At 40.4% G+C, this 25593-nt stretch overlaps 1 protein-coding gene across 2 annotated transcripts in view; it reads left to right on the top strand.

Annotated features, from left to right (window-relative positions):
• Window positions 1-25593, top strand: part of LOC109989653 (protein eva-1 homolog A) — a 91801-nt gene that overhangs the window by 41405 nt on the left and 24803 nt on the right. The window contains exon 5 of one of the 2 annotated variants that reach the window (XM_029278810.2): window positions 4160-4303. In XM_029278810.2, coding sequence (XP_029134643.2) covers window positions 4160-4303 — 144 coding nt within the window. Of the gene's footprint in view, window positions 1-4159; window positions 4304-18387; window positions 18508-25593 lie in introns of those variants that run through there. The other variant, XM_020641536.3, reaches the window with a different exon arrangement.

The following is a 25593-nucleotide window of genomic DNA, read 5'->3' as shown; positions in this document are numbered from 1 at the left end:
TTTTGATCTATCTTTACTTACCTTGCTTGAAATCAAAGAAGGCTTCTCAGACTTTTCATTCATGTTTGTCTTAATGGGTTGGGCCTGATTTCTTCTCTGTTGGAGATCAGACATACTGTGGTTAAATCATGTAATGATATCAGTGTTTCCCCTAGGTTTATAGCGTTGGGTGGGTGGGGGGACACGCCGACACAAACACTTGAAGGAATCTTGGTGATGGGTTACTTTTAATGACAGATGTCCTTTTCTATCAGAAAGGTATCCTTAAATGACTTATTTCCCTGATTACGGACTCTATCCACTATCATATCCCTACAATAAAGGCACAAAAAGCCCCACAAAAAATTTTTTTGTTTGTTTTTTTTTACTTGACCTTCATAATGGTAGGGGAAACACTGGATATATTAATCAGCTGACAGATGTTTTTCAGTCTATCTTTAATGCTGCACTATTTCTCAAACACACTTACCTTTCCAAAAATCCAAGAAGGCTTCTTTGACTTTACATTGGTTTTTGTTTGGCCGTCGGTGGTTTGGTCCTTGGCCGTTTTCTGCTCCTGGAAACAAACAATATAAGAATGAGAATTATCTGCTTTAATACCAAACAATCGACATGACATATTTCATGCCACTTACTGAAGGTTGTCCTAAGAGCTTATGTCTCCGATGTGTCTCCTCTTCCTTCTTGAGGGAAACATCTGTAGTGTCAGGCAGCTTGACGCTGCAAAGTAGAGAGAGACAATTTGTTTTTATTAAGTTGTGCATGAATGCCTAAAATCACAAAACATTTTAATGGATGATATGAAGGAATTGATAACTGTGTTCCCAATTGAATTCAGCTTTGCATTTCAGTACACATCATGGTGACATGTTTCTTCAATAGTTTTTTTTTTTTTTACCATTTTAGATCAATTTCAGTGATTTTTCTTTTTTTGTGTGAAAGTGGGTGATTGATGCCCTTACCTTTTCTGAGAGTTTTGGATCGGTCGGTTCTGCTCCACAACGGGTACTGAACTCTGTAAAGAAAAATACAGAATTAAAAACTGATGTGAAGATAATGTAACAGTGACAGGATTTAAATTCACATGACTTTATTTACTAACTTCAACGAGAGTTTCAACCAATAACTGTAAAGTAGTCTTAAAATCATGTTTGTTAAAATAATGGTGGTAATGTGTAGTAGAACAAACCTTTCCACAACAGAGGCCCATCTTTGAAACTGTTGTAAAAGCTAATTTGTCTAGTTTGACTAAAAACTTCGACTGACGTAGACGGTGAACTGCGCTTGACGGTGTGTTGACTGAACTGACTTTTAATGGAATTCTCATCAGAACATCAAAGTCAGGTCAACACCACTCTAAATTGTTTTGTTTTAAATCGATTCCGATGGAATTTTGGCCATTGTGAGCACACAGTGAGATGTCATTTGACAACATGTTTATGTTCAAATTCTAACAGCATGTATGTCATTAGGCCGTGTTCACACTTGACTTCTTTTTTCAACTGCCAGCGCCTTTTTTACATACAAGCCTGTGGAAAAAGGAAAAAGGATGACGCCTTTTTAAAAGCGCTGTGCCTTTTTTCTGAAGTAATAAGTCAAGTGTGACCACGGCCTTAAAGTGATTTAATTAGTAGATTGGAGGTATTTAGGGCCTAAATTATTTAACAAAATGGTGTTAAAACCTAATCAAACAATTGTGAAATAATGGATTTTATAAAGCTTAATCAAAAACTGTTTCATGGGCACAAAACACTTAATTATATTGACTTAGTTATTGTTTTAAAGATTTATTTTTGGGGATTTTTCTGCCTTTATTGGAGAGATAGGGCGGAGGATAGAGACTGAAATCAGGGAGAGAGAGTGAGTGGGGAATGACATACAGGAAAAGAGCCACAGGTCGGACTCAAACCCGGGGCTGCTCGCCTGGAGGTCCACAGACTCCTTACATGGGGCATGTTCACCAACCACTGCACCACCAATGCCCCACATTGACTAAATTTAAATATGTGTTTATTTTATGAGCAGTACCATGGTTTGCGTACCTTGGTTTTCTGGTGTTGCAAGATCGTTCCAACATCTTCACAAATATTTGGCAAATGTTCACATGGGTCAAAACACATATTCAAGTTGGTTAATAGAAATTAGACATTAATTTGACATTTTGAATACTAGTACTCATAAAAAGATTATAACTCCGATCTTTGTCAGTGTTTCAAATAGTATCTAATGGGAGTTTTGAATATGTAGATGTCACTTGGCCCAATGTTGTTTCAGACTTTCACTTTCCATCATGTTTTCAGTTGCTTGTCTGGAAAGCAGTGAAAACATTGCGATGTATTGACTTCTCTACATTTATATAATAAGCCAACCTGAATGTGTGATGTTCAGGAAAATGGACCCCTTGTGAATTTTGGGAAATATAAGTCAAATGTCATAAAAATTGCAGGTTCCAGCCTCCGAAATGTTTTGATTTTCTTCTTCTCTTTCTATTATATGATGCGTCAGTGATTATTTAAAAAGAGTTTGGAGCTGTAGGTTGGATGTCACATTGGGCTCTTGGAGTGTGGGATGGGATCATTATTTCTGATCTAATTTTGTTCATTCTTGGCCAAATAAATAAACAATACATCAAGACTTTGAGCAGCTGATGTAGAATTATTGAAATGATAAGTTGTTGTACAGTCCTCATCGTGTTATCAAATCAAAAAATATCAAAGGTTCTAGCGTGAGAGCTGAAAATGCCTATTGGTGTTTCCAGATTTTTTTTGTGTGTGTGTGTGTGTGTGTGTGTGTGTGTGTGTGTGTGTGTGTGTGTGTGTGTGTGTGTGTGTGTGTGTGTGTGTGTGTGTGTGTGTGTGTGTGTGTGTGTGTGTGTGTGTGTGTGTGTGTGTGTGTGTGTGTGTGTGTGTGTGTGTGTGTGTGTGTGTGTGTGTGTGGCGCTTGGGTGTTCATTTCTGCCTTAGTTGACAGCTGAAGTCCTTTTGAGCCTGAATTACTACCTGTCAATCAAACACTTTCCAGAAAGATATAAAATTCTGGCCTTCTCTATAAAACTCAGTATGTCTTCAATAAGAACATAACGTTATGTGCTTTAGTTTGTGTTGTATCAGCATGTTTCCTCCATGACGAGTTGATAATAAAATTTGAGTGGCATTACAAAACAACCAGGTCCAGAGCTTAAATATGTGTGTATTATAAACATATAGCCATGGCATCTTTGAGGCTAAATCTGGCTCATTATGTGTGATTTGTAATGTTGATCACTGTGTAATTTTCTTCTCATAATTAATTCATACATTACATGTTCATAAAAATATGGGGAGCACATTCTGTCAAAGGTCCTGAAAGCTTTATGTAATTTACATGTAATTTGTTACAAAAAAAGGAACATGAAATATTTATTTTTTTAGGAATTGATAAGAAAAGAAACTCGTGAAGTTTTAACAACACCAAGGAAAGAATCTGGCTGTAAAAAGCCTAGTTGAGTTTATAAGTAGACACACACACACACACACACACAAAAAAAAAAAAAAAAGGTTTATTAAATTATTTAACTGCTGCTTCGAGTCAAATAATTGAAAGAAATGTAAAACTTTGTTCCTCATATCTGTCACATCTTTTGTCTTTTATTTGCAGCTCAGAAGGACAATATTTATATTTTATGTCTCGAGAATAACTTTGACAAGAACTTTAGGACCACATCTTACTTATAATTAATGGTAATTATAATTGAATAATTGATTATTTGCAGATTATAGTATTGAATTATATATGGAGGAATATAATCTCAGAAATGAACATCATAACGTCACTTATAGATCCTTAAAATGGACATAATCTAACTGATTGTTTTAAAATGAACATTATCAGAAATTATCAGAAAAAAATCACTTTTTAGCAGATTATTTTAAGGAATTTATCTGAAGAATTGACTGAAATCTTCAAAATGATCTGCCTTTAAAAAACATCATGTCCCACTTTCCTCTTTAATTTGAAACAGAATATAAAGTCTTTAGTAGAAATCTAACTCTGTTGCTTTATTTGGAACTTGCCATAAATAAATGTTATAAATAAAGAGTTATAAAAGCAATGATTGTTAAACCTTTTATTTGTACATCGGTCTGGGTGTCTCATGTCCCTCTCTCTGTGTTTCTGTCAGACTGTGAATCATCTGAAGCTCTGCAGGTCCTGACCGCCCGCTGCCAGGGGAAGAAAAGCTGTCTGGTCAGGGCCTCCACCAGAGAGTTTGGGGACCCGTGTTACTCTGGAACCAGGAAGTACCTGAGCGTCATCTACACCTGTGGTGAGTCTCAATAACGCCTTTACTGAGGGCCACCAGGGGGCGACATTCACTCACCAATTGCATTGAATGACGTCTTGCCCTTGACTTTTTGGCTGAGTTTCAGCACCACTGGATCTTGAATTGGTTGTGTTCTCTGAGAATACATAAATCTGTCTTTTCAGTGTGGGATAATGAGGCCTTACAGTTTTGATCTCTCTGCCAAAGGACAATGTAGGACTGGATTTATTTTTTTTACGAGCCACTTATTCTATGGTGATACTTTCACTGGATATACTGTTTCCTTTCTGCTTCCATGTACCTTTCTGATAACTTTACAATGACATTCAAGGTTTTCATTTTGGGACAGAGTGTAATTTTCACTTTCTAGACTATAAGTACCCTTTAATATAATTTAATATATATATATTTTTTAAAGTAACAGTGATCAACAAAAATGTTAAAGCTGCCAAACCTCTTGTTGTGTCTAGGTGACATTATGTAAGGAAACATTATGGTAAGAAACCACTTTGTTTCTTCTGTTGTGACTTTTAGTCTGTGAGAATGAGGGAACACAGAGGTTCCTCCTTTTTGTCTTTTTTTTTTCCACACCCCTGGGCTAATCCTGACCTGTCAAGACTATAATTTATTACAACACACACGCATACTCATCACACACACACACACACACACACACACACACACACACACACACACACACACACACACACACACACACACAGACGCCTCTAGCAACAGGAATCGATCAATCAGCCCCATGGTCTGTCCACCCAAATCATTAGCACACACACACACCCAGCTTCAGAGCAGACAGGCAGTCATTTCTGTCTGTCCAATGTGACTTGTATTTCTGATTCATCTTGCTCATTGAGCTGTGAGTTTATCAAAGTGTGTATCTGAATTGAATTTTTCTCCTCCATTCACCTGAATTTGTTAAAAATTGAAGCTTGTATCTTCATTGGTGTTGTACATGTCTTCTCAAAGTTCATATTTTATTGCTGGGTTCTTTCACCCTTTCTTTTGTCTCTAAATTCTAAATCCTTCCATAAGTTATCCCAACCACAACCGGTCAGAGCAGACAGGAATACGCAGACCTCTCAGCTGTGTTTGTGGAGTCGTCCGGCTCTAACCTCCCTTATCTAACACTGATAACACACAAACTCTCCTAACAGCTCCGGTGCTGTTCAGCAAATGTGTGTGGAGGGTCTTTGGAGGGATGTGGTGGATGGGTGTAAATGTTCAACAGACAGATAGGAACGTGCTGTTGGTTGGGGAGGGGGTTGAGGGTTAAGAGATGCGGTGGGTAAAACACGAGTAAATGAGTCTGGCTGCTGCAGACATGAAGTCACTGGTTGCTCCAGGCTCCAGCTAAGTGCTGGTTTCAGAGGATCCTCTTTCATTGGTGGTTGAGTGTGTGTAGGATTGACCCTGTTTGTGACGGAGGAGGGGACGAGGATGTCTGTCTTCACATGATGGGCTGAATTCATGTACATATATGATTATCGGAAAGTGTGTGTGTGTGTGTGTGTGTGTGTGTGTGTGTGTGTGTGTGTGTGTGTGTGTGTGTTTGTGTGTCTGTGTGTGGTGTTGCCTGTACAATGTTTTGCACAGACTTGTGCTTGATCACACAAAACTGACAAGTGCAGTGTGATTTTCAGGAAAATCATCAGTCAATAGGAAGCGGATGATTTAGGAAGAGCAGGGATTGGGATAATAAAAAAAAAAGTCAAGATGAGGAGATAGTTGTAAATCAATTGTCATTTTTTTTAAATTTTTATACATCATAAATGCTGCTGGGTGTTTTAGATTTATAATCACCTCTTTTAAATTTGCACCCTGGTCATATATATTTCTGGAATATCGGAGTCCCGCAGTGTGCGAGATGCCCTATTAGGTTTGGATGTGCGTGTTTTCTCGATTGTTGTACTCGTTTAAATTTGTGTAATACAGTTTTCACTTAAAAAGCTCTTTGCAAAAAGCACGTGTCCTTTCAGTGATGCAATTGAAATACATTAGCTCCACAGTAAAACATGAATGATTCCAGTATTTTTAAGTATTATAATACTATAACTAATAATGATTGTTGGCACTGGTGATCATGAAATCATTCAAACCTGAAATCCATATCAGTCCATGTCTAAAGTCATGTGTTGTACCACGTGTGTGTGTGTGTGTGTGTGTGTGTGTGTGTGTGTGTCTGTAGCGCTGAATGAAAAGCATTCCACATTGCCTGAAGTAGGTGTTAACCCATTTAAAAGCTTTACTATCCCATGGTGACCTAAGTGCTATTTTAGGTGCTTTTGCAGCTTGCCAAGAATGAAATGTTATAAAATGTTTATGTGTGCATGAGTATGTGTCAAGCATGTGTATGTATCTGCACACACACACACACATACACAAACAGACAGGAGTGCAGGAGTGAGTTTTTTCACTCTCAGTATCGGCCTCAGCTTGCTTGCTTGTGATTTATAAAGCCATCATCCCTCGTAGCTCCGGTGGCGTCTTCCTCACACAGCCCCGGGGTCGGACTCGCTCCTGAGCAATAACACAGCAGCAAATGGCCCGGAACCTTCCATCAGTCTCCCAGTAGATCACACACGCTCTGTGCAGGCCGCCGCTGTCAGGCCTCATTTACATCTGCCCGACCCCGAGAGGAAGTCCCCACAGTGTGTTTGTTTGTTTGAAAAAGAAAGCCAGGAGTCTGATTAATATCTCTTTATTCAAACAAGATGAAGCCAAAACTAAGTTTGCAGCAACCTCACAATTTAATCAAAGCTGCAACTTGGAAGTATTTTCTCTGAGTGTAACCGTTTGAGATTGATGAATGAGTCTGCTCGGGGCACTTTCTTCAAAAAGAAAAAGTTCCAGTATGACCCCTGTGAAGTTTTTTTTTTTTTTTTTTTCTTTCAATGTGAAGTTGATTACTTTGTCAGGGGTTGTCACCTTTTGATGCTGCAGGAATAAAGACACATCAATCAGTGTAGATGATGAAAAGTTGTGGCTTTTATTCTGCATGTCTGTAGTGTTGGTCCGATGCTGAAACCACATTCGATCAGCCTCTGATACAGCCTGAATGTGCTGCCAGGTATCACAAGTATGCTAGGTAAAGATAGTTACTACTACTAGCTAGTTGAAGGGTTATTTCGTTAGCATTAGTACCTGTAAAAATCAACAGGTGACAGGCTGATTATCGTGCGAGAATGTTTTCTAACAACCCTCCTGAGAGTGTAACGATGTGTCCTGAGGGCATCCTGCTTCTACATGTATGTTGGAGCTTAAAACATTTGCTATAACCTTCACATGAATTTGACAGAATACAATTTATGACATTGAATCTCCCTGACCTTCCCCTCCTCTTTCCTGTGTCAGGCCTCCCTATACGCAGAGCGCAGTCCTCTTCCTCCTCCGAGACGTGTTAAAGCCTCAAACTTTTTTTTTTATCAAGATGAGGAGGCCTCTCTTTTCTAAACTTCCCTCCAAGGCTTTTTCCCCTCGAGAGTGTTCACTGCGGTGTAATGGATCACTCTGAACAAGCCACACGGCCGCTTTTGAACCGCACAGAGCAGACTTTCAGGGGGGATAAAAGGCTATGGAAAGCCTAATGAACAGGTCTAATTTCTGGCCAGGAAATGGATTAATTGCCATCCTTAGCCAGTTAACATGGGGAACTGTGTCTGGAGAAAAATGGTCGTGAAGGTGGTGGTGGTTGGGGGGGGGGTTAGTGGAACAGGCAACTTCGGCATTTCCAGCCCAGGGGATGAAACCTCAAAATGGAAATGGGATCCCCAGAATATACTAATGAAAGTATAATGAGCCCATTAATATCCTATATTTGTTTTCAAATAGGGGTACAGTACTGCCATGACTCTGCATGGTTCTTTGGTCAGACGTAAAAAAAAACAAATCTACGCTGATTTTCCACTAACTCGCTGAACCTTCATGATAAATCAAATGAAAAGATTCTTTTGACAAACAGTACAACCACAGTGTCTATGTAGGAGCTGCTTTAAAGCTTTTATACAACATCATCTCCATTGTGCTCAGTCGTCATGGACAGGCCAGTTGTTCGGATTTACATTTGCGTTGAGAACTTTTAATGAGGCTTTAGCGCTAAGTTCTTGACCTCGGAGCAAGCTGCTGGCAGAATAGATAAAAAAGCAACAAGAAGAGATTCTCGACGTCTTAAAAGGAGATTTTTAGACTTTAATAAGTCTTAGGCATGTTTGACTCAAATACTTCAGAAAAATATGAATCAGAAAAACAACTTTTTCCTGTGCAGATACCGATTCTTTCAGTAGGTATTGTTGATTTTTTTTATGGTATTAAGAAAGAGGCAGGAAACATACATTTGTCTTTCTCCTGCTTCTGTTTGTTCATGGACAGTGTGTGAGTATTTTGGAAAAAAATGTATGACGTATGTTGTGTTATTGTGTTGTAATCAAGTAATGAATGAATTATAGCTAGACATGCGCATTGGTGGACTTCAGAATCAGAAATACTTTATTAATCCCAGGGGGAAATTTGTTTGCTACAGTTGCTCATAACACCAAAAATCAGTAGGAAGTACAGATAAGTTCACAATATAAAATAAAATAACAATATAATAAGCATAAGTACCAAATGAAAGCACTTCAGAACGTCTCAAATAAGTAAGAAGAAAATATGAGAAAGTATGAGAGTGACCTTGTAGATATTTCTATGATTGTTTTCATTTTTCTGGAAGTATCATATCAGACCTCTAAACAACTCTTAGAAATGGACTCACAGGTCAGTCAGTAAAAGGTAAGGATTTTTTTTTTTTTGTGGGGGCCTTTTTGCCTTTATTGGATAGGGCATCTGAAGCGAGACCGGAATTGTTGAGAACAAAGAGTGGGGGGTGACATGCAGCAATGGGTAGAGGTCTGATTTGAACCCACAGCTGCTACAAAGAGGACTATCCTCAGTACATGGGGCGTGCAAAATAACTGCTTGGCTATCCGGTGCCTCAAAACATTCTGATGGGAAGAAATCATGCAATCCTTCAAACCAGCTACGGTGCTGCCATTTCATGGCTCCCTTTTTCTTTGTTTAATGTTTCAATTTCCACACAAAACTCATAAAATGTCATGTTGAATGTCTTACAATGTTGGAGTTATATAGAAAAATGTGCATTTCAAGTGTTATAAATACTTCCCTGTCTCTCCGAATCAGAGAAAAAGCAGACTATTGATAAATATGTAAAGAAAGAAACCAACTTTGGAGTGAACAAAGTTGTCAAAAGTCACTTCTCCTTACTAAATTAACATTCACCTGAGGTTATATTTTTTCTCTTAAGATTAAATTTCCATGTTATATTGTCACCAGTTGTTAAACATTTCCTTCGTTGTTTCCTTTAGCAGCTTAAAGAGACTCTAGGAGCTGGTTTTATACATTCTGATGTCTGCAGAGACTAAACTTTAGGGACTGACGGAGGTGTGGTCACTGAACTGCTTCTGCTGTTTTTAATGGATGCTGTCCCAGCGCTGGAGGCTCCGACTGCCAACATTGGTCGGCGGCTGATTTAGATGTAACAGGGGAAAATGGAGGAAGATAAAGATGTAATTCAGTGGTTTGCTGGAGGGTTTGGATTGTCCCAATTGGTTATGCAGACATACACACACACACACACACACACACACACACACACACACACACACACACACACACACACACACACACACACATTCACACAAATAGAGATGCACAAAGAGACCTGAGGTGCATATGTGACCACTGTGAGCCGCACACTCCTCCAGCTCGCCCACACACACACATACATGTCATGTCAGCAGAGGAGACTGAGGGGAAGATGTTTGTTTTGGCTGGTTGTGTTGAGCTGCAGTCCAGCAGGCAGACAGGAGCTGCTGCTGCTGGTTGTACGTTCTACTTATAGCTCATCCTATAGCTGCAGCAGACAAGCAAGAATGCACAAGCATTTACCCCATGTGGTGAAGCAAGTTAAAAATCATAAGCTCACACAGTTGCAGCATGACAGTTTTCAGATTTCCATCATGATTGCCTTTTTTCCGAAGATATATTTTGTACCTTTTTAATAGAGAGACAGGACAATGAATAGAGTTATAAATCTGGGATATAGAGGGTGGGGAATGACATGCAGAAAAGGAGCCACAGGTCCAATTCCAACTCGGACAGCTTCAAGGACTATAATCTCTGTAGATGGGATGTGCAAACTAACCACCAGGCCGCCAGCGCCCCGACATTATTAGCCTTCTTGTCAGTAGTTTTGTTTCTTATTCTTAACCACTGTAAAGTAAGCGTCTCATCTGGTTTTCTTTTTCTTTTCCTTTTTGATGACAAAACAGCCCTTTATTTAGGAGCAGAATATTCAAGTATACCCATAAAAGTAAAATAAATACAGAGTAAGGGGGTTACTGCCATTTAGTGATACATATAATTGATCTGAATGTGATGTTTAAGGTGATAGTTGTTTTTCTATCATTTCTTTACTGTCATGTTTTGCCCTGAGCCCAATTTACCTACCGTCTGATGTATTCATATCTATGTGAATTTTTGCACATAGATGTGCCTAAACATGCACAGGACACTTGGAAAACACACTAAAGAGCATATAAAACCAGAAAAAGCATAATATGGGACCTTTAAGTTGTTGAAGCAGTTTTTCTAAATTGTCTTCATGCCAGCTGTAGGCTATACATTAACAATGTTCTAATAGTGGTTTGTCATAACAATTTAGGGCGGATATCAAAGCCTTTACTTTATTGCTAAATGCCCTGCCAGATCAGTTTTTTTTTGTTGCTGCTACAAACAGCCAGATCAGGTGTGTCAATCACAAATGATCCAGATGTTTATTTATAACCCTCTGATATACTTCAGTGTGAACGCCAGAGGATTCTAACTTTAATTGCACCATTATAAAGCGACTGCACCTGTTGGATATTTCATTTGGGGTTTTAAACAAACCAAGAACCAGGGAGCAGTATTTTCAAAACGGCATTGACCCCGATGTGATCCGTGGTGTGTCTGATTTTATTGAGTGGAGAAGCGAGCAGAAAGGAATGAAGCGGCCCCTCTGAATGCTCCCCAGCCTCGTAACACAAACCTGACTCTGCAGAAAGCTGCGAAAACACAGCAGCTGGCACTCTCAGGAACACTGCTGCGAGAAAACACACGGCACGTGACCTCACCTGACCCAAGTGTGTGTGTGTGTGTGTGTGTGTGTGTGTGTGTGTGTGTGTGTGTGTGTGTGTGTGTGTGTGTGTGTGTGTGTGTGTGTGTGTGTGTGTGTGTGTGTGTGTGTGTGTGTGTGTGTGTGTGTGTGTGTGTGTGTGTGTGTGTGTGTGTGTGTGTGTGTGTGTGTGTCAATGTCAGCGTGTTGCTTTAATAGTGATTGGGTTCGGTTCAGCCAATGCCCAAAAAAGGTAATGAGTTATATTGTTGAGGTATGACATCAACATTGTTTAGCTCTCGTCATACACCGAAAACACACATACACACACACACACACACACACACACACACACACACACACACACACACACACACACACACACACACACACACACACACACACACACACACACACACACACACACACACACACACACACACACACACACACACACACCTCATGAATAACTTGTGTTTGGCAACACGTTTTCCTTAAGCTTTTCTGAAGTTTGTTGAATTAACTGGTTTAAAGTTTGGAGCAGGAGCAGGAAAAGTAACATGGTGGGAGTTTTTTTTGGCGGGAACACCCTGTTGCTATGGTGATTGCTGATTCAAGGGGTTGTGGGACTGTGCTTTGCCAGCATGTTCAGTCAGCTGGTGTCTGCTCTGCTTGTATCATCTGGTCTCTCCAAACACATAAAAGCAACAGTTTAATCACAAGCTAATTTTGCTAGTAGTATCACACACTCGGCTATATGCAGCGTGGTTACACATCACTTATCGAGTTTAATACTCAGCCAATGTGGTCATTGGCCCTGAGGGGAAAGTCTGTAAGAAGTTTAATCAGATGAACATGAATCATGAACAAAAAAAAAAAAAAAGGTGTAAAATTCCCTTTTAAGTTCTCACAGCTTGTCCTACTTTCCCTCAGATTTTTTTCACTTTACTTACCAGCCGCTGCTTGCACATGTTTGACTCAAAGGCAGGCTTTTCCTTTGCATGGCTGGAGTCTGCCGTCTTTTTCTTAGTCCGTCTCCTGTAATTGAACATATTCACACAGCGGCCATTTTCCTCGGACAAAAGCTCAAATGCATTCAACTAGCCTACATTCCAAGTTGTGAGTCGTTAAAATGTTTGTTACCTGAAAATTAACACTGTCTGTGAAATCTGGAGGAAAATCTGTTTTATTAGAAAGTAAAACATTATATTTCATTTTCATACTCTTGAAGCAACAGCTAACATTCCTATTCTAGCAAATATTACACAAGCTATATGTTCCTAGCTGTTAGCTAAGAAACAAATGACTAGTTAGCTACTAGTAAGCTAGAAATATAAACCTTTTTTTTGTATCCTTTGAAACTAGCAAACTGTTATTGTAGCGTCAAGCAACTTCTTAGCTAACAACATGTTGTAGTAGGTAACTGGTTACCAATGTTAGCTGTTATTTGATGCTAATGGTTATCCAATTCTTTTGTTGTTCTTGTCAAGATTTCCGTCCACATTTTTGTGCATTGTGTTTTCATTTGCTCAATCTGGAAGTGATCCAATTATAACGATCGCCAGAAACCCAATTAGGCTAACAATATGGAAGACATGAAGTAAGGCATCGTAACAGCATTTTAGCTTCCAACTCTGAATATAACCAATGTTCTCCCCCGTTTCCTCCATGTCACCCTCCTAACCACTAAACCTCTGCCTTTCATCTCATCCATCTTACTTGTTATTCTTCTGTCTCCCTCTGTCCACCATTTCCGACCATGCAGACAGAGATAGCCTGGAGGTTGCTGAGCTTGGAAGTCGACTGGCTCATGTCCCTGACTTTCTGAGGAGATTCGGTCACAGGGAGTAATCGAGTTATGCAGATACTATTGTTCTAGTTCCTTTGCAGAACTGCCTACAGTTTTTTTTTCCCCAAGTGGCAACTCCCTTAATATAAAATGTGCAATGTGCGTCTTTGACTAATCCTTTAAACTGTTTTTGTAAATTAGGCTTCTTACCAAAACAACGTCCTCATACTGAAATAACAGAACAGGACAATCACCAGTGACTCCAAAGTTTACCTTCCTTTCTGTAGAAGAACATTGATTTATACTTGCTCAGTTACTAGTGTTCAAACATCACATTAGCAATCAATGTTTGCTAAGGTTTGGAAACAAAGCTTCCTGAAAGAACTTAAATGTCATAGTTTGGGTTAAAATGTAATTTACATAATTTAAGTCAACATAAGTTTGATCATTTATATCTTGACTGAAGTAAGTTAGAACAAGCAAATGGGAACTTTTGGTTTACACGTGATACAACACCTGACCTCATCTCTAGCTAGACTGTCTCGCTCTTTACACTATGGCCCAATGTCGATGTCCACACTCACACACTCACTCACTTTGATGCGCATTTCCGCTAATTCTGTTAGGGCTTAGTGCTGCCCCACTGTCGAATCGTGAAGTGAGGTATAGGGATTTCTTGCTGACTTTTCGAACCCTTTATACACCCTGTTCGTAAGTGGGCATATCTGCAGACTTAGGGTGAGGGAATTACCTATATTTCCTAGCATTGTGATGTGAAACACAAGATTCCCAGGGGAAGCCCATTGAAAGGTAAACAAACGCCATGAAACGGAAACGGTAAATAAGCAGTAACCTGGACTACTACTTTGCTCATATTATATGTACTACAGCCACTAGAGGTCGCCACTTACGATAAACATAAACACAAATATGGGTCGAAATGAACTGCATGGAAAGATGACCTGAAAGGCCATATCTTAGGGAGGTTGCTCGATACCAAAATGCTACATTCTGTCACCAGGTTTGATTAAAATCTTATCCTTTGGTGTGTTTTCAGTTTTTTAGAATTACCAAGTTTGGCATCTAAAAAGTAAATCCATAATTCATCCATCGTTCAATTTATTTAATTTTTTGCTAATGCATTCAGTTTAAAAAAATATTATTTTCTTTTTAAAATATGAGTAACGAAGCCGATTTAACCAAAACTAAATGGTGTGACAAGGAGCTGTGCCGTTACTTATTTGGACTACTGTTTTTTTTAAATCATGTCCCTGTAGGTTTAAAAAAAAAAAAAAAACATTGACAAGCTGTGTATTTGATCCATTTTCCATGTCAAATGTGAGTCAGTTCCAAAAAGATTTGTTTTAATGCCACTAGACTGCGATCCCTCAGACTGCTTTGATTCCACTATCTGCTGGCTGCTTTGTAAACATGTGGAAATAAGATCAGAGGGATGCACTGATACAAACAGATAACTCAGGTGACTGCAGCATGACAGGATGGATGTGAAGCACTCATTGTGGGTCTGATTAACTTAACGTGAACCCTTGAGGCGTTCAGCATGCTCACCAGCTCTGTTATGTCGTCAGACATCACAATGTTCATCATCATCGTACCCAAACAGAAGATTCAACTATTGTTATAGTAATACTGTAACTGAGAACATTAACTCAAGGGAAGAATCAAGATATTACCTAACTTGACTCTTCTGTAAATGTATTTCTTTAATATTATTATTGTTATTTATGGTCTGATTTTAGTAACTGATCTCTTTGTCTTTATAAATATGTCTCTCTAAGATGGTGATGTCTTGTCCTGTCAAAATAAAATGAATGATTATGCCATTAGATGAAGATATATATATATTTCTAAATTAACCAAATTGACCAAAATAAGTAACTAAAATTAATTAAAACATTATAGCTTCTTTACAATAGAAAAAAGCATTATGATTGACCAACTCTGTAGCATCATTTTTCAATGAGCAAGGCTCCATGGTCAGCGTTAAGTAAATATGTAACATATACTGTCAGACTTTTCAAACCACAAATAGCACAAAAGGACCATTTCAAGTTTTTAGACTTGTAAAAATAGGACACTGGTTGGCTAAGTGGTTAGGTGGCACGCCTCATGTACAGAGTCTGTAGTCCTCGACTAGACTCCCAGCCTCGGCACCTTTCCTTCATGTCTCTCCCAAATCTCTCCTATCGATCTCCCACTCGATCCACTGTCCTGACCTCGAAAATAGAGGAATAAAAAAACGCAACAAAATACATCTTTTTAGAACAAAAACAAACATTTCCTGCTTGTTGGGTATCATAGCCCCGCCTGTGTTTGTTTGACTGGAACATCACCCCTGGACACAATACATTTGCGGATAGCATCCAGACCCTACACTGATACTTTAATAGTCACACTGTGTCGTGCGGGGCCAGTGTCCAAGCCCCCTGTGTTTCCCAAGTTGGTTGTGCAAACAGGCTTCCACTGAAGTCCCTGCTATATAATGGATCAATTTATTTTTCTCTCTAAATACCGCCGTGTATTCTTACAAGCAGAACTGCTTACTAGTTAGATTTCTTTCCTCTCCTGTTTTATCTTGATTTTTTTGAAGACAGTCACATGACTTTTCCAATAACCAGTCTGTACCTCATGACTGCTCTGCTTACACAACTGTGACCACTCATACACCTTAATTCAGGCCATAGGTCTCTTCTGCATTTCTCTGTGGGAAAAAAAAGGGGGCCTCTCTGATGATCACTTTGGGGTCTGTCACTCTGCTCCCCCCCCCCCCGTCAGAGCCACTCATATCCCTGACCATTTCAGCCTCAAACATATGAAGCACTTTCCAGAGCCGAGGAATGTTCTGCGTTCGGCTCGAGGCTGTTTGTGCGCTTCACAAATGTAGGATAATAGGAGCATGCAGTCAGTTACCATTCATACAGTTAGATGTTTACACACAAACACATGCACACACATGTACAAATAGATTACACAGTACATGCACAAGCACTATGCACACAAACACACAAACATCCAACCCCCCCCCCCCCCCCGTCCTGTGGTTTTCACTTGGCCTGATTTCCAAAATAAGCGACTGCTTCTTTGTTGGTTTGGAAACTGCTAAATAAGCAAACCTCTGGACAAGAACTCTCTGCCAACTTTGTCAGCTAGTTGTAGTTGTAAACTGTGTTCACTTCTATTATTTTGCCGCTCTATGCTCGTGGTGAATACTACGTGTTTTGTAATCCATCGCTCTTGTTTTACTTTGTTTGTAAAGTGTGTTGAATCAGAGGGAGGGGGGGGGGGGGCAGAGCATACTAATGCTTTCCAGTCCGTGGCTGGATTCAGTTTTCCTGGTGGATGAAGACGGAGGGAGAGGAAGAGAGAGAGGGGAGTGGGAGAATTAGTGTGTGTGCATGTGTGTGTCTGTGTCAGTAGCGGCAGTCTCGGGGGTGGGAAGCAAAGGGAGAAATTACCAGGGCATCTTAAGCTAGAATTAAACTTGTGTCGGATACATTTAAACATCTCAGTGGACTCACACAGGGAGAAGTGTTACTGTAAGTCTCAGAGGCTTGCAGAGGAGTACATGTGCACCTTCCAAAACGTTTGACTTCAGCGTCATTTACTGGTTTTGGACCATTAGTTGCATTATTGAGCCATGTTTCCCAGCGTGTCTCCCTGCAATGTTTGCATCATGCATGCACTAAAGGATGCACTTGCACATGGCATTGCGGTATACGCCTTCCTGCTGGGGGTTTATGAGTGATGGCAATTTGTGGCCAAGGAACATAGACCTGTGCCACGACAGGTGGGAAAGAACAAGGCATGATATGTGGAGCAAATGTGAATGTCTTTATGACATCGGATATTAAGAAAAACAAAATACTGACTGTAAATGACTGTTTGTTTACCACTTGACTCGACTGGACACCTTAAGTTAGATGTTACCCTTTGTTCCCCCAAAATGTTGGAGGAAAAAAAAATCCCTTTCTTCCTAAAAGTTTAAGATTAGAGGTATAAAGTACAGATATTTCAAATGAATATAGAAGTCCAAAAAAAACTCATTGGTTTATTCCACTTGCTGTCAAGACAGATAAGTTCTTAAGAAATAAGTTTATGGAAAACCCAAATCTTTCAACGTAACGCTAACTAGGCTAAGAACAACGCTAATCTTAAGAAATACTGGCAAATGTGGATTAAAGCCTGTGGCGTTGAATGTGTTTGAAGGCCAATTAATAAAATGTGTGTGAAAAGAAAAGAATAAGAAGTCGAGCCTCTGTTTTTTTTAACAAATGTACTAAGTTAAATATCCTACAATACTCTACAAATCAATCTCTATAAAAAGCCAACTTTACATCAAATGTTGATTTGATTTGTTGATTTAAAATTCAAGGGCCTTTATTCAACCAGAAATATTAAAGGGACGATGCAATTTTATATAAAATGACAAATGGTTTGTCTTGTCATATTGCCCTCTCTTCAATACAACACACATTACCTCATGTCCAATCTGGGCTGAATGAAATTCTTGTGTCATTCCCTGGAGCTGCACTACTGACTCTTTTCTTTTTCTATCTCCCTCTCCCTCTCTCTGTCTCTCACTTACACACACATGAACACATTCATAGCCCCCTCCTCCTCTATTTTGCCTCCTCCTTCCCTTCCTCTCCTACCTCTCTGGGATTGCTTGCTCACACAGCAGCAGGCTGTGTAGGTGGACACTACATGCCTTTCTGTCTTACACACACACACTCCCTCCGTCCCTCCCTCCCTCACCACCTCTCTCTCTCTCTCTCTCTCTCTCTCTCTCACTCTCCTGCTGTCACATTCCTGTTGTCTAAAGCCGGGTTTAACTTTCCCTCTGCCTGAGAGTAGGAAGGAAGAGGAGAAGTATTAGAGTCTCTCTGGATGAGGAGAAGAAAAGAGGAGGAAACTCCCACAAAGGAGGAGTCACCTTAAAGAAGCGTACCTTTTTAAAGGGGCTATCCTTTTTCTTTTACCCCCTGCGTGCTTTTTTTTCTTCTCCTTTTTTGGGCTCCATCGGACCCACGGTGGAATATTCACGTGAGCGCTTGTTTTTACGGCAAAGCTAGACCCAGCTCTCCTGGCGGGACAGAGAGGAGGAGGAGGAGGAGGAGGAGGAGGGGAGGGGGGGGGCAGTGTTTGACAAGCCAGACATCCGCACACAAACACACGTTCAGACAGAAAGTAACAGCCTGGACCCCAGAGGATTTTCCATTCAGCTATGTGTGTGTAAGTGCCATCTCCACTTCTGCCTGAAAAAAAGTTTTCTATCTCTCAGTACAGTCTGGATTGTTTCGCCTGTTGCTCTTTTTTAGGCAGAGGGACCAATCTCTTCTGTTTCACAACTTTTGTGATGTTAATGGTGATTTCTCTTTATATCTTTATATCAGTAGATTAATTGTGAGATACCTCCTTGTCAGCTTTTCCAAATCCCTCAGCTGTATTCTGGATACTTTTGCTTGTTGCGCTCTTTCTTGAATATTTTTGTGTTATTTGAGAAAAGGGACAGTTTCTCCTGTTGTAGGTCTTTAAAGTGTCAAACCTTCATGATGTTTTAGAGTCATTTCAATGCATTTTTATTACGTTCGAAGACTAGGTACGATACAGACTGTATTACCTTTTTGCTTTAAATACTTGAAATCCCTAACATTGCATTACTCTCATGGAATGTCATGGCTGTTTTCTGGTCTCGTTGTTTTGGAGTTGTATATGGGTACATTGCTGTGTGTGTGTGTGTGCGTGTGTTTGTTATTTGGAAGCTGTGTGTGTGTGTTTCCTGTAAAACATGAGGAAACAAGTTCTCAGCTCAGCTGTGAATATGACTGACTGGATAAGACTCTGACAGAGAGTATTAGTTGTCAAGTGTGGACGGATGAGATAACTGAGGAACAACATGAGATCGCTTTGATACAGACAACTGCGCACACACACACACACACGCAAGAAACGAGACTGAAACCTGACAACACCACGCCGAGGGTTTGTGTCTTTAACAGGAGGGCAGACACTTGTTTTTTTTTTTTTTCAATTGATGCTCTGTTTGTTTTCCTAAAGTGTCGCTGGTAGGAGTTTGATTCTGCTCTAGCTAACCACAGGGGGCACAATACAATAACACCAACAACAACATCGAGTTGTCACACACTGTGCTGACTCATGGCAAGCAGCAGAGATTAGCTCATTGAGAAGACACTACTTCTACAAACGTCAGCAAAAGCTCTCCTTTGAGTTTTTTTTAAGAATATCTCTTCATGTTATTCTTTCCGTTTACCATTTATCTCTGACATCACGATTAGAGTGATGACCCTTGACTCCTGTACTGCTCTGTTGCAGGGTGTAACACAGCAGTGCCTGGAAGGCTCAAGTCAGAAAAAGTCAAATCTGTTTGTAAATCTGGGAACATGGTGTATCATCAGCAAAGAATCATGCCAAACTCTCTCTTTTTAATATCTCTTCATTTAATAATCTTGATTGCCCATATTAACATAGTGACCAGTTACCTCAGACATCACGATAAGGGTGGGAAGCTTGAACAGTTATAGTGTTAACAGCACAGACTCTGTGTGCACAGTTTACAAAATCGTGTCCAAAGAGTGTAAATCTGTGGGTACGGATTATAAACTGTGTTCACAGATCTGTAACTTGTTGGAATAGATTTACAATCAGCTTTTTGATGAACCTCTCCTTAAGCTAAAGTTCACACTAAGTGAATAGCTAACATTTCTGTTAGCAAGGAAGTGGCTATTGTCCTAAATTCATGTTTTGTAATTCAACACAAACATCAGGAAAAGAGTACAGTTCAGTTATATTCATTTCAGGCTGTTTGATGAATGATGCTAAAAATCAACGCATGTTTGGAGTTTAGTCCATGTGCACGGTTGCAGACGCTTTTCCTTAAATTCAACACGTTTTTTCCAGAGAAGCCGTCCTTCAGCTCAACACAGCTGCAGCCAAAACTCCCAGCAGTGCATTCACAAGCACCTTAACACACGTCACCCCTCATTAACAGCACTGAGAAACCCAGTGCGCTGCTGCTTTTAGACAATGTTGCAGTCAGTTCCTGCGGCCTCAAAAATGATAGGATTGCATCAGTTTCCAAAACGTGCTGTTTTCTTTCTGGCCTGATGTGTTTGCGAATACATTAGGTCCGTGCTCCCGTGTTTTTGCAGGACTGTAAGTGTGTGAGACTGTTATCTTGTGCCATGCATCCACACCTACAGTTTTCTCCTCTAATTGACGCGAGGCCGTTCCCCCTGTAGCGCCAGTTTGCAGCACAGGCCCCGGTCCCTCCCAAACCACAAGGGACTCTTTGTTTGTAATTTATGAATTAGTGTGTGGTTTGTGTTACGAGAAGAGACGAGGGCAGGCCGGAGTCTGACGGCACATGGGAACAGGAAGTGGAATAAAAGCTAGCCTGTTTCGGTTAGCTTGATTGTAAACTCAACTTTTGTTTATTATTCCAGATTAGCCTTTTCTAAGAGATGGAAGCAGAGATTAAGAAGATGGGGAAGATGAATGGTCATGAATGGTCATCCCCCCCCCCCCCACACACACACACACACACAGATTTGAGCTCATGTTTGACAACCCTGCGATAATCTGTGTAAATCTGTGTCTGGCCATCAGATAAGGCGGACTGCTGGTTGTAAAAACAGAAAGCGAAGAAAGACAGACCTTCGTTTTCTCTCTCTGTCTCTCTACATCTGACTAACTTTGTACGGCTTTATAGTACCCCCATGCTTGGACCGCTCTTTCCGCCTTCCATTGGCTTCCTTTTGCTCTTTTTTCATCAAGTGGTTTTATTTACTTTGTCTAGTCTGAATGGAACCTGGCGCTGGACTAAGCTTTGGCCTGGTTCTCTCACAGAAAAAGCAAAGCCCTCTTTCCTTTCCAGCCCTCATCTTTTTTCTCCCTGCCCTTGATTTGATTTCTTCATCCTTTTCTTCTCCGCTCTCTGTTTTTGAAACTCAGCATGCATTCCTAATGGCTTCAGCTCTCTAAGTCGGCTGTTTTTCTTTTTCTTTCCTTCTTTCTTTCCTTCCTACTGCCCTTCCTTTCCACCTTCCGTCCTGAACAAGGCCCTCGCTCAAAAAGTACTAATACTGAAATAGAAGTCATTTTGAAGTGTGCAGCGAGGGTAAATGGGTCTCCTGATAGTTAAAGCAGATGTGGGTCCCCCCCCCCCCCCCCCCCCCCCCCAAAAAAAAAAAAAAAAAAGCTTTCTGGCATTCTTCATCACCAATGTGCAGCTGCTTGCAGGGGGTGCAGGGGTTCTCCTTTCCCCCTATCCTTTTTCATGCACCGAACCACCTCTTCTGTTTTACATTGACAACTCCATACCATTATCTCCCCCCTTCATGCTGCCATGACTTCCCCTTTAACAACTGCCAGGACCCCCAGTCCTAAACATCATCCATCACAATTCCCTGCTAACAAGCTGACTGTACGCACCACAGTTCTGGTCCCACCATTATATTTTACTTCATGTTCACAAACTTTCCTTTCCTCTTGGGCCAATTTCTTTCTGCTTTAAAAGATTTCTCCTGGAGGAACAGTGTTTTATTGAACCTCTTACATCGAGGTTATTGCCATAGCTGGTCCTGGATGGAGGGATTTGAAGAGTGTTATATCTGTGGGGAGTCATTTATCTCCCAGTGAGATATAGGGGTTAAGTTCCCTGGATCCTGCCAGATTTAAAAGGTCAGCGAGGTGGGTGAGGGGAAAAATTACAGCAGAGAGTTGTGCACACGGCAGTTGAACGTATAAAGATCCAAAACACACTCACTGAAAGTGAAAGTGCTCCCTATAGAACAGAACACTTACAGGATCGTAAAGCCTCTCTCCACCTGTAAAATTAAATAGATTTGCGAAACCTTACTTCAGTTAATGAATGAGAATAACTGTGCAAAAGGATCAGTGTGTAGAGAACGTATTTAAGCAGGATCTCTTTTGACACATCTGGTTTGGAAGAGTTGTGTGGTTAACAAAACAAATCGTTTGATATTCAAGCTTTCAACCAGTGCACATACCCAAAGACTGCACAAAACAATATTTTTTAAACCATTTAATTTTGAAATATGTCAAATGTAAGGAGTAGATTATTATTTGGAGGACCAGTCTGTGTATGCCTTTATTAAATAGGACAGCAGATAGAGCAGGAAATCAGAGAGAGAGAATAGGAAACAACATGCAGGAAAGGTACCACAGGTCAGACTCGAACCCGGAGAAACGCAGCCCCTGTACTGTACATAGGGTGGTGACCCAACCGCTAGGCCATCCTTGCGAGTAGATTTCATTTACAGAGGTTTTAAACGCAGTAGTTAAACACTTTTAATTAGATAAACTGTGTCAATACAAGGTAGTACTGTATGTGTCTTGAGGGATTTTTAAATATGCTGTGTATCTTGATTTGTTTGTCTCGTTTGTCTATCAATGGTAAGAATAACTCTGCAATGATAAAAGGGTTCAACAAACATGAAGCTGCAGTTCATGCTCTCTAAAGCATGTGTGTGTGACCGGGTCATGCACAGGCCTGGACCATCTCAATATACCAAAGAACTGCTTGAATGGCTTTATTCACCTGGCTTTGTGCCTTTTTAGATGCCCTTTAGCAAGCCAAGCTCACCCAGGAAAAATTCATTTTCCTTCCAGAGCACCCAGGTGTGTGTGTGTGTGTGTGTGTGTGTGTGTGTGTGTGTGTGTGTGTGTGTGTGTGTGTGTGTGTGTGTGTGTGTGCGTGCGTGCGTGCGTGCGTGCGTGCGTGCGTGCGTGCGTGCGTGCGTGCGTGCGTGCGTGCGTGCGTGCGTGCGTGCGTGCGTGCGTGCGTGCGTGCGTGCGCGTGCGCGTGCGCGTGCGTGTGTGTGTGTTTCCCTGGACTCGCTGCCCTGAAAGGAACCTTTGCAGTCATCCAGTTAATTAAACCACAGCTTTGCATGGTGAGGAGAGCAGAACAAGACCAGTGTTCAAGAGCATACCAACCATAGTATGTGTGCTCATGTCACTGTTTTGCCAAAGGTGTGTATGTTTGTTTAGTTCCCTGTTTGGCCAGGTTGTCTGCAAGTTATGCTGAAAGCTGAGGCACATTAAACGCATTACACTGTATTTGTATGAAGACATTAAGACAAAGAGAATTGGTTCGACTTTTCATCTTAGATTCATTCTGAGAATCATGTATTCCTGCAGAACAAAGTATACTAGTGTGAGCAAACTCCAAAAAATAACAACAAATCTAAATCCCTCATTAAATGACGTGTTCAGATGTGTTTTTGCCTTTCAGTGAGTGTCTGTTCTTGCCATGCTGGTGTGTGTTCCTGTTGGATTAGGTGTAAGAAATAATGTCAGAGTAATGCTCTTCTCCTCATAGGAACTGGCAAGAAGTAGCATGTGGTGTGTTTTTACAGCCCTCTCTTTGGTTTCCCTCTCCTCCCCCTCCCCTCACCCCGCCTCACCCCCATTAAACTCAATTTGTTCTGAGAGGCGAGGATGGCTGTGAGTCCTGAAACATGTGCTGCATGGGCATAGAAAGGCAAAACAGCTTGACTTAAAGGAGGATTTAGTGGTGTCGTGGGGGAAAGAAATCACTGGTGGCTCAGCGAGAGAGAGACAGATTGGCAGAAGAGGGGGGGGCAGCGTTTATAATAAAGTAGTTCATCATCGACGTATAGTTTAGATTTATTGTCGGTACCCTATGGCTGACAACTTATTTTCTTTTTATGGGCTAATGGACGTGAGAGAGTGAGGAACAAAAAGAGAAGACAAAGACGATGTAAGAGGAACAAGGGGAGACGGCACACTCCTTTCACATCATCAACGTTTTCAAACTTTGGCCTGCTTGATCCCTCATTAGAAGCCTGGAGACTTTCAAAAAGCCCAAACACTCCTCAACAATCCATCAAGACTTCCAATAAAGGTGGAGATGTTATGAAGCAGGATTACAGGGGAGCAAGTTTAATGAAGACCTTACATCCAACTTCAGATTCTGTAAAGGAGTTTCTATCTAAACATGTCTTTAAAGTGGGCCCGTGTTTCGTCTGTTTCAATATACAGTAAACATGTGTTTTGGGTTGTATTGCTTTTTAGTCGTTTTATCGCTGCTGTTCTTCAGGTTTTATAAATTAGCAGGCATGTTTAAATGAGGTCTGTAGATTTTACAGCCAAGGGTTTTTGAATGAAGCATTAAATGACTGGCTGCAGATGTTAGACAGACTTTTAGACGTCTGCAGCTGCTGTGAGGTAAGTGTGTTTAAAGCTCCTTTGAGGAACTTTCAGTAAGTGTTGCAAGCATGTCTTATCTCTTTCATGTTTTTGTTCTATCTTAAAATCTCATCCTGTTTTCTGTCTACAGTTGAATGAATCACTCACTGAGAGTCTTGTAAGAAAAAACAAAAGGCAGTCTGCATGCATGCAGTTAATCACTTAGTTTGACACTTACCCTGCAGCAGCAATTTCAGGCATTACATATACAATATAGGAATGATCTCTCTGGTTGCTGACGATCATGCTTGCTTTAGTATATCAAAAAGAGACATTGATATTAATCCTCAGTCTCTTTCATTGACAGTGAAAAACTCTTCACAGGAGCTTTAAGGGAAATCTCACAAAGCAGTTAGCATTCAGAACCTGTTTCTTCTAGTTTTAGACATCATCATACAAAAATGGTTTGACTGTCAGCATTAAATAGTTAATCACGATTATTAAGGTTTCAAATGCATTTCAATGCATTTTTTATCGCGATTGTTGTTTTGTCACGTTAGGCGCACAGTGGATAAGCCTCCACAGTGTCTCCCTGTAGTCACAGTGATGGAATCTCTGCATCTTCTGGATGACTCATTTCACTTTAAAAACTCTCACACAGCTCAGTGGATGAGGCAAAAGCAATAATCTGCTTTATGACATCAAACATTTCACTTTTTTTCCGTTCACTTAAGCTCATTTAGTTTTTGATCAGTAACGAGTTTCTTTTTCCGTGGGTAAGTTAATGTTGTAACCTTCTATCTTTATTTCAAATAGCGAGGAAAGTACTCACACCTTAAGACAGAACAACATTTCAAAATAAAAGCCTCACAATTTTTATTTTTAAATGCAAAAAAGTGGAATTTCAATTTCAAACATATGATTAACTTTAGCAATTAATCAACATTAAAAATGTTAATAGTTTGACAGCCCTAAAATATAGAATTGAAAAAATAGCTTCTGATATTTGCTAAGGTATGCTAAAAGTCCCTGAATGTAAATTTTACGGACTGTCCAGACATCAGATGATCTGGAATGGACTTTGAAGGTTCAGGGCGATAAAGATCTTAGATTAGAGATTCAGAA

This window comes from Labrus bergylta, chromosome 15 (assembly GCF_963930695.1).
Source record: "Labrus bergylta chromosome 15, fLabBer1.1, whole genome shotgun sequence".
In the NCBI taxonomy this organism is placed as follows: domain Eukaryota; kingdom Metazoa; phylum Chordata; class Actinopteri; order Labriformes; family Labridae; genus Labrus; species Labrus bergylta.
The sequence above is the reverse complement of the archived record's forward strand: the minus strand, read 5'-3'. Positions and strand labels throughout refer to the sequence as shown.